The sequence below is a fragment of the Cetorhinus maximus genome, unplaced genomic scaffold (genome assembly GCF_964194155.1).
Source record: "Cetorhinus maximus unplaced genomic scaffold, sCetMax3.hap1.1 HAP1_SCAFFOLD_1420, whole genome shotgun sequence".
Taxonomy (NCBI): Eukaryota; Metazoa; Chordata; class Chondrichthyes; order Lamniformes; family Cetorhinidae; genus Cetorhinus; species Cetorhinus maximus.
Window position 1 is genome coordinate 70,001 of NW_027597361.1, and position 10,000 is coordinate 80,000.

General features: G+C 54.4%; 1 protein-coding gene across 1 annotated transcript in view; it reads right to left on the minus strand.

Annotated features, from left to right (window-relative positions):
- LOC144676204 (inhibitor of growth protein 4) overlaps nucleotides 1-10,000 on the minus strand; it is a gene marked incomplete at its 5' end in the record, with an annotated part of 13,869 nt that overhangs the window by 2,564 nt on the left and 1,305 nt on the right. The window contains 3 exons of the mRNA XM_078536691.1: nucleotides 343-487; nucleotides 1,743-1,851; nucleotides 2,947-3,061. Of these exons, the coding sequence (XP_078392817.1) occupies nucleotides 343-487; nucleotides 1,743-1,851; nucleotides 2,947-3,061 (369 nt within the window). The remainder of the gene's footprint in view (nucleotides 1-342; nucleotides 488-1,742; nucleotides 1,852-2,946; nucleotides 3,062-10,000) is intronic.

Consider the following 10,000-nt stretch of genomic DNA (forward strand, 5'->3'; position numbering starts at 1 on the left):
CTCCCCCTCCCTCTGTCCGTCTCTCCCTCCCTCCCTCTGTCCGTCTCCCCCTCCCTCCCTCTCTCCGTCTCGCCCTCCCTCTCTCTCTCCCTCCCTCTTTATGTCCGTCTCTCCTTCCCTCCGTCCCTTGCACCCCCCAACACCCCGCCCCCTCCCCTGGCACTCCCCCGGATGTACATCCCGGTTATTTTCCCGCCAGCCTTTAACGAGTGGCTTCCGGAGTGTGGGTCCTCCGTCCGCATGCTCCCCGCGTTCTCATACCGCACCATCGCCACCCCCCCCCACCCCTCTACCCACAGTGGGGATGGGGGGGAGAAAGAGAGAACAGGAGGAGAACCTTACATCGGGATTGTCGCAGCCGATCATCTCTCCGTACGAAACCTGGTGGCACAGGCAGTAGGTGGGCTCATTCGGATCAACCGGCATGTCCAGCACATCGGACGGGTGCACGTTGCCGAAAGTGACCGAGGGAGCGACGTACTCAGAGCTGGAGACACACACGGAGAAGGATTCAGTCAGGGGGGAGGCTGCACGTGGGATGTCCCGTCCCGCTCTCCACGAGGACCCCCCCCCACCCTAGAGCCTGCTCCCCTCCCTCCCTCCCATCCCAGACAATAATTCCTCACCCTCCTGCCTCAACTCCACCTGTCAATCAAACTTGAAGCCACCAGCCCCCCGCACCGAGGTAACTACAGCTTTTGAAACTCAGCCGAGCTTTCGCAACGATACGATAATAGCCTTTGGGGAAATGTCAACAAAGAGCTGTACTGGAAACTGAAACCGCGCAAGGAGATGCTACACCGGCTGGCCTGTCGATCCAAGGCTACACTGGCTGGCCTGTCGATCCAAGGCTACACCGGCTGGCCTGTCGATCCAAGGCTACACTGGCTGGCCTGTCGATCCAAGGCTACACCGGCTGGCCTGTCGATCCAAGGCTACACTGGCTGGCCTGTCGATCCAAGGCTACACTGGCTGGCCTGTCGATCCAAGGCTACACCGGCTGGCCTGTCGATCCAAGCCATCCGGCAGAGGTTTTTGTTTTTTAAAAACAATTTGAACGGCGGCACGTATTTAAAAAAATACGTTCGGATCGCAGCGAGTCCTCTGGGTTCGAGGATTCCTCAGCAGCAGCCAGCGCCCTCGGAGTGAAGAAATTTCTGCTCGTCTCAGTCCAAAATGGCCGCCCCTCATCCTGAGACCGTGCGCCCCCCCCCCCCCCTCCCCACCCCACCGAGTTCCAGACTCTTGAGCTGGGCCGGAGGCGGGGTGGGGGGGAGATGGCCTTCCATTCGTCTCAACTGCGGAAAATGCCGGCCCATTACACTTGCTCTCTCCTCGTTGGACAAACCCCCCTCGTCCCAGGAACCTACCTCCCGAACCTTCGTCGCCCTTCCTCTAAGGCGAACGCGTCCTTGGTTAGGCACTGAGGCCAGAGCTGTGCGTAGGACCAAGCCACAGCAGCAAGGCTTCCAGGCTCTTGGGCTGCTCTCTCCTTCCAACAAAGGCCTAAACACCAAATGCCTTCCTGATTGCTGAACTTGTAACTTGTCCCGGGGGGTTGGTGGGCGCGGGTCAGTGGACAGGGATCGGGAGCAGGAACCCGGGGCTGATTCACCCCCTGCTCCCTAACCCAGGGGTCAGTGGACAGGGATCGGGATCGGGAGCAGGAACCCGGGCTGGTGCATAGGTCCCCACATATCTGAGCTTCACCCTCTGACCTCTCCATCGACCCGAAATCTCACGTGTGAGTGATCTTTAGTTTCTTCTGTCCGTTTTTGGGGGTCTCATCATCAGATATCTTGACCTTTGACCTGGTGCGAGTAGCTCGTTTCTCCTTCTGACCCCTGCCTTCTGGGAGGAGCGAGAAAACAATAAGTATTGAGGGAGCGCCGCACTGTCGGAGGGTCAGTACTGAGGGAGCGCCGCACTGTCGGAGGGTCAGTACTGAGGGAGCGCCGCACTGTCGGAGGGTCAGTGCTGAGGGAGCGCCGCACTGTCGGAGGGTCAGTACTGAGGGAGCGCCGCACTGTCGGAGGGTCAGTGCTGAGGGAGCGCCGCACTGTCGGAGGGTCAGTACTGAGGGAGCGCCGCACTGTCGGAGGGTCAGTGCTGAGGGAGAGCCGCGCTGTCGGAGGGTCAGTGCTGAGGGAGCGCCGCACTGTCGGAGGGTCAGTGCTGAGGGCGCGCCGCACTGTCGGAGGGTCAGTACTGAGGGAGCGCCGCACTGTCGGAGGGTCAGTACTGAGGGAGAGCCGCACTGTCGGAGGGTCAGTGCTGAGGGAGCGCCGCACTGTCGGAGGGTCAGTGCTGAGGGAGTGCCGCACTGTCGGAGGGTCAGTGCTGAGGGAGAGCCGCACTGTCGGAGGGTCAGTGCTGAGGGAGCGCCGCACTGTCGGAGGGTCAGTGCTGAGGGAGCGCCGCACTGTCGGAGGGTCAGTACTGAGGGAGAGCCGTACTGTCGGAGGGTCAGTGCTGAGGGAGCGCCGCACTGTCGGAGGGTCAGTGCTGAGGGAGTGCCGCACTGTCGGAGGGTCAGTGCTGAGGGAGAGCCGCACTGTCGGAGGGTCAGTGCTGAGGGAGCGCCGCACTGTCGGAGGGTCAGTACTGAGGGAGAGCCGTACTGTCGGAGGGTCAGTGCTGAGGGAGCGCCGCACTGTCGGAGGGTCAGTGCTGAGGGAGTGCCGCACTGTCGGAGGGTCAGTGCTGAGGGAGAGCCGCACTGTCGGAGGGTCAGTGCTGAGGGAGCGCCGCACTGTCGGAGGGTCAGTGCTGAGGGAGCGCCGCACTGTCGGAGGGTCAGTACTGAGGGAGCGCCGCACTGTCGGAGGGTCAGTACTGAGGGAGAGCCGCACTGTCGGAGGGTCAGTGCTGAGGGAGCGCCGCACTGTCGGAGGGTCAGTACTGAGTGAGCACCGCATTGTCGGACAGGCGTGTGCAGGCTCTTACTTCGCTTGCCCTTGCTGGATGAGCTGTCGTAGTCGCTTGACTCAATCTGCTTCTCCTTGAGGTCAGCCTCGAAGCGAGCGAGGTCCGTGTCCAGTCTTCGGATGTGCTTGTCGACCTGAAACAGGGAGGGCGGGGCGTGCGGGTGTGGTGTGGTTAAATAAAGTGCGTCAGCCACTGGGGTGATCTCTGGGCGTTGACCCACCTTCCAGCCACGCCCATCCACCTCCCCCCACCCCCACCCCGAACCCCCTCCCCACCCCCGTCCGCTCCGGGTGGGGGGGGTCTTGCCCCACTGCACAGGCCATGCCATGCTTCTCCCAGGCTCCTTGAGGTAATGGCTCCCTCCAAAGGAGAGAGAGAGACAGTTCGAACCCAGTCAACGTATTAGGGATTGGAAACGGTCTTACGTTAGTTATATTTCTATTTGTGGGTGTTAGGGACAAGGTACAGCTTGAAGCTGAATTTATATCCTCTTCTGTGGGTTAAGAAAGGCGAACTCTGGGTTGGGTTTCAGTTTTGAGCGTTTGTGACATAGCAAGTCTGTTCCGCACCTACATTTTTAATGAGGTTTTACGACTCTCGAATTCAAGAGACGGGTTGCATACGAAATAGGGAGCAGGGGCAGGCCATTTAGTCATGGCGGGTCTGTTTGTGTTTTGGTTTCCACGTGCCTGTCTGCTCCCAGTAGCCTTCGATTCCCTTGCCTCACCAGAATCTTATCTACCTCCGCCTTAAAAATATTCAATGACCCCCATCCCGCGCCCCCCCACCGCCTTCGGAGGCAGAGAATTCCAAAGTCGCACGACCCCTCTGTGAGAGAGAAAAACTTCTCCTCATTTTTGTCCTCAAAGGGCGACCCCTAATTTTAAAACACCCCCCTTGGTTCTGGACTCTCCCGCCAGAGGGAACATCGTTACCATGTCCACCTTGTCGAGGCCGTTCAGGATCTTGTATACTTCGATTAAGTCACCCTCCACCCCCCCCTTCGCTCTATTCTAAACTCCAGTTGGAAACAAGCCCAGTCTGTCCAACCTTCCCTCATCAGGGCAACCCGCTCATTATTCCAGGTACCCATCCAGTAGAAGCAAAATACCGCGGATGACGGAAATCTGAAACAAAAAACAGAAAGTGTCGTAAAAACTCAGCAGGTATAACGGCATCTGCGGAGAGAGAGAGAGAAAGGGGTTGACGTCTCGAGTCCATAGGGCTGAAGGAGACGCGAGACGCCAACTCTCTGATTCTCTCTCCACGGGTGCTGTTAGACCCGCTGAGTTGTTTTTCCCCAAGCAATTTCTGTTTTCGTTTCGGGTTTTCATAATCTGCGGTATTTTGCTTTTACGGGGTTGATACCTGGAATGAGCGGGTTGTCCTTATGAGGACAGGTTGGGCAGACTGGGCTTGTTTCCAACTGGAGTTTAGAAGAGTGAGGGCGGGGGGGTGACTTGATCAAAGTAAACCTCCTCTGAACCGCCTCCACTGCATTTACATCCTTCCTTAAATAAGGAGACCAAAACTGCACACCGGTATTCGAGGTACGGCCTCACCAATGACCCGTATAACTGAAGCATAACCCCCTTACTTATATGTTCAATTCCTCTCGTAATAAAGGATAGCGTCCCATTTGCCTTCTTGATTACACGCCGCGCCTGCATGCTAACTTTCGGTGACTCATGCGCTAGGACGCCCAGATCCCTCTGCGCCTCGGAATTCTGCAGCCGTTCTCCCTCCAAGTAACCCTCTTGCTTTTTTTTTTATTCTTCCTGCCAAAGCGAACATTTTCCTGCCTCGCGCTCCGTCTGCCCGATTTTCGCCCGCCCGCTTAACTATCTGCAGCTGTCCGCAGCCCCCCTCATAACGTCTCCTCGTAAGGCGACCAAGGGTCTAGTAGTTGGGGAAGTTGCAGCAAAAAAGGGAACAAAGTTGAAAAAAAAACCTGTGCCGATGGCTGGCGACAGGGGATCAGAGAGAGAGAGAGAGAGAGAGAGAGAGAGAGCCCCCCGCTGAGATACAGGGAGAGGCAAGAAAAGCTATTTTAATTTCACAATGGTGTATACCATGGAGCGAAGACACTGAAACATAGAAAATAGGAGCAGGAAGGAGTAGGTCCATCTGGCCTTTCAGGTGGGAATTTGTTAAAAGTTATTAAAAGTAGTTATTTGTAGCCATGTGTATATATATATTTTAACCTGTGTAAATTAATAAAATGTTTCATTTAGTTTAACATAAAACCTTGAGAACTGGTGGTCTGATTCCCGAATTTAGAGTTGCATCCCAAACATAACACTTAAAATTATAGGTTATGACAGTTGTTTAAAAATGTTTCATTTAGTTTAACGTAAAACCTCGAGAGCTGGTGGCCTGATTCCCGAATTTAGAGTCGCATCCCAAACATAACACTTAAAATTCTAGGTTATGACAGTTGTTTAAGAATGTTTCATTTAGTTTAACGTGAAACCTCGAGAGCTGGTGGCCTGATTCCCGAATTTAGAGTCGCATCCCAAACATAACACTTAAAATTCTAGGTTATGACAGTTGTTTAAAAATGTTTCATTTAGTTTAACGTGAAACCTCGAGGGCTGGTGGTCTGATTCCCTAATTTAGAGCTGCATTCCCAAATTCCCCAAGCCAGGTTCCCGTTCTGAGGATCGGAACGTCTCCAGGGCTAACGCATGCTGGGATCGCAAGAGTACATTCCCTCCGAGGGGGGGGTGGGGGAAAGGGTAGGCAAAAAAAATCAAACCCGGAGCTCCCCGGGTGCCGAAAGGAGGTGGGCGGGTGCGGGTAGGGGGTTGGGATGGAGCGGAGGAAGTGTTGCTCGCGAACGGTGTCGGGCGGACCCAGGACCGGGCTGAATGCAGGAGGCCCAGAGGGGAGGCCAGCAAAGCAAGGGAAGCAAAGAGAGAGCATGAGTAGAGACCGGAAGCTAAGAGAAGAGAGAATCGGAAAGCTGCCTGGGAACGTATAAATAGTCGAGGGGTGGTTAAGTTGGGGGCCCGACTGGGGGCGCCCAGAAAAGGGATGGAGGTAGTGGGCACAGCTGAGGTGTTAAACGAACGCTTTGCGTCTTGTCTCTTTTGGCCAGGTAGATTCGTCCATGTCTTGGTGGGAGGAGGAGGCCGTTCAGACACGAGATGGGTCTGAAACTGGTAAGGAGGTGGCGTTGGACAGGCCGTCTGGTACTTAAAGCTGGTAAAGCCACCAGGACTGGATGAGACACATCCGAGGATACCGAGGGAAAGGTGGGGGGGGACTGGAAGTTGTGGAGACTCTGGGCACAAATTTTCCAGCCTTCCGTAGACTCAGGGCTGGCGCCAGAGGACTGGAGAACTGAAAATTGCCCGTCTGAAATGGAGGGGGGTAAAGATAAGCCCAGCAACTTACAGGCCGGTCAGTTTAACCTCGGCGGGTCGCAGAGGGGTCTGGACCAACTGGAAAAATGGGTCAGAAAATGGCAGATGGAATTTAATGCGGAAAAGTGTGAGGTGTTGCATTTTGGAAGGACAAACCAAGGTAGGACATACACATTGAATGGTAGGGCACTGAGGAGTGCGGAGGAACAAAGGGATCTGGGAGTTCAGATACATAATTCCCTGAAAGTGGCGTCACAGGTAGACAAGGTTGCAAAGAAAGCTTTTGGCATACTGGCCTTCACAAATCAAAGTATTGAGTATAGGAGTTGGGATGTTATGGTGAGGTTGTATAAGACATTGGTGAGGCCAACTTTGGAGTATTGTGCGCAGTTCTGGTCGCCTAACTACAGGAAGGATATCAGTAAGATTGAGAGAGCGCAGAGAAGATTTACTAGGGATGTTGCCGGGTCTTAAGGAGTTGAGTTACAGGGAAAGATTAAACAGGTCGGGACTTTATTCCTTGGAGCGTAGAAGGATGAGGGGAGATTTGATAGAAGTTTACAAAATTACGAGGGGTATAGACAGAGTAAATGCGGGTAGGCTCCTTCCACTTAGATTAGGAGAGATAAACACGAGAGGACGTGGCTTTAGGGCGAAAGGGGAAAGGTTTAGGGGGAACTTCTTCACTCAGAGAGTGGTGGGAGTGTGGAACGAGCTAACATCTGACGTGGTCAATGCGGGCTCACTCTTAAGTTTTAAGAACAAATTGGATAGATACATGGATGGGAGAGGTATGGAGGGTTATGGACTGGGTGCGGGTCAATGGGATTAGCGGAATAATATTTCGGCACAGACTAGAAGGGCGGAATGGCCTGTTTTCTGTGCTGTAGTGTTCTATGGTTCGACGGGAGGGAAGCTTCTAGAAACAGTCGTTCGGGGGGGCGGGGGGGGGCGGGGGGCAAAATTAACAGTCGCGCGGGCGAATTAAGGAAAGCCAGCACGGGTTTGTTCAGGGAAAATCGTGCTTAACGAGCTTGCTGGAGTTTTTCTGATGAGGGGGCGGAGACGGTCGATGAGGGTAATGCTGTGGATGCCGTGTATATGGACTTCCAGAAGGCATTCGACACAGTGCCACACGACAGGCTTGCGAGCAAAGTTCTAGCTCATGGAATAAAAGGGATAGCAGCAACGCGGAGAGGGAATGGGCCGGGTGGACGGGAAACAGAGAGACGTGGTTTTTGGGTGTTTTATCAGGATGGAAGAAGGTTTGTAGCGGAGTTCCCCAGGGGGGTCAGTGTCCGGGACCCTTGCTCTTCCTGAGGTATACGAGTGACCTGGACCTGGGTGTGCGGGGCACACATTCCAAAACCTGCGGACGATACGAGACTTGGGAGCGTTGTGGACGGTTGAGGAGGACAGTGTCGAACTTCAAAAGGACGTAGACAGGTTGGAGGAATGGGCGGAGAAGTGGCAGATGCAGTTTAATGCAGAGAAGTGGGAAGTGCTTGATTCTGGTAGGAAGAACGTGGAGGGACAATATAAAATAAAGGGCACAATTCTAAAGTGGGTGCAGGGGCAGAGGGAGCTGGGGGTATATGTGGGTAAATCATTGAAGGGGCAGGACAGGTTGAGGGAGCGGTTAATGAAACAGACAGTACCCTGGGCTTTATTAATAGGGACGCAGAGCACAAGAGCAGGCAGCCCACTTGATCGGCACCCCATCCACAAACATTCACTCCCTCCACCACCGACGCACAGTAGCAGCAGTGTGTGTACCATCTACAAGGTGCACTGCAGCAACTCGCCAAGGCTCCTTCGACAGCGCCGCCCAAACCCACGACCCGCTCCCATCTAGAAGGACGAGGGCAGCAGACACATGGGCAACACCACCGCCTGGAAGTTCCCCTCCGAGTCACTCACCATCCCGACTTGGAAATATATCGGCCGTTCCTTCACTGTCGCTGGGTCAAAGTCCTGGAACTCACTCCCTAACAGCGCCGTGGGTGTACCTACACCACACGGGACAAAATCCTGGAACTCCCTCCCTAACAGCGCCGTGGGTGTACCTACACTGCACGGGACAAAATCCTGGAACTCCCTCCCTAACAGCGCTGTGGGTGTACCTTCACCACAGGGGACAAAATCCTGGAACTCCCTCCCTAACAGCGCCGTGGGGTGTACCTACACCACACAGGACAAAATCCTGGAACTCCCTCCCTAACAGCACCGTGGGTGTACCTACACCACACGGGACAAAATCCTGGAACTCTCTCTCTAACAGCGCCGTGGGTGTACCTATACCACACGGGACAAAATCCTGGAACTCCCTCCCTAACTGCGCCGTGGGTGTCCCTCCACCACACAGGACAAAATCCTGGAACTCCCTCCCTAACAGCGCCGTAGGGTGTACCTACACCACACGGGGACAAAATCCTGGAACTCCCTCCCTCCCTAACAGCGCTGTGGTGTTCAAGGCAGCAGCTCACCACCACCTTCTCAAGGGGGCAATTAGGGATGGGCAATAAATGCTGGACCCAGCCAGCGACGCCCGCATCCCATGAATGAATAAAAAAAACGTGTGTAACATATGGGTTCAGCCTCAGCGGGAGTGTTGTGTCCAGTTGTGGGCTCCGCACTTTAGGAAGGATTGTGAAGGCGCTGGAGAGAGCGGGGAAAAGGTTAACGAGACTGGTTAGGGGAGACGGTGGCGTAGTGGTATTGTAGCTGGGCTAGTAATCCTAGAGACCCAGGGTAATGCTCTGGGGACCCGGGTTCGAATCCCGCCACAGCCGATGGTGGAACTGGAACTCGATAAAAATTTGGAAACCATTGCTGAATGTTGTACAAAACTCGTCCCACTTAGGACCACATTTCGAACATTGTGAGCAATTTTGGGCCCCGTATCTCAGGAAGGATGTGCTGGCCCTGGAGAGGGTCCAGAAGGAGGTGGACGAGAACGATCCCAGGAATGAAAGGCTCAACATATGAGGAACATTTGAGGACTCTGGGTCTATACTCGATGGAGTTTAGAAGGATGAGGGGGGATCTGATTGAAACTTACAGAATACTGAAAGGCCTGGATAGAGTGGGACGTGGGGGAAGATGTTTCCATGAGTAGAAGAGACTAGGACCCGAGGGGCACAGCCTCAGAGTAAAGGGAAGACCTTTTAGAACAGAGATGAGGTGAAACTTCTTTAGCCAGAGAGAGGTGAATCTATGGAATTCATTGCCACAGAAGGCTGTGGAGGCCAGCTCATTGAGTGTATTTAAGACCGAGATAGATAGGGTTCTTGATGGGTAAGGGGGATCAAAGGTTACGGGGAGAAGACGGGAGAATGGGGTTGAGAAACTTATCAGCCATGATTGAATGACGGAGCAGACTCGATGGGCCGATTGGCCTAATTTCTGCTCCTATGTCTTATGGTCGTCTGGTTCACCGATGTCCTTAACAGCCTTACTCTGGCCTGGCCTACATGTGATGGGCGATGAGGGACGCCCACAAACCACGATCAAACAATTTAAAAAAAAACGAATGGTTCCGGGGCACGAGGAACTCCTGTTCTGTGAAGAAGTTGGGAATGTTTTCCTCAGAGAAGAGAGGAGATTCGATCGAGGTGTTCAAAACAGCGAGGGGGGGGAAACTGTCCCCATCGGGGGGACGAGGAGCGAGAGGGACAAAGATTTAAGGGGATTATAGGAAGGAT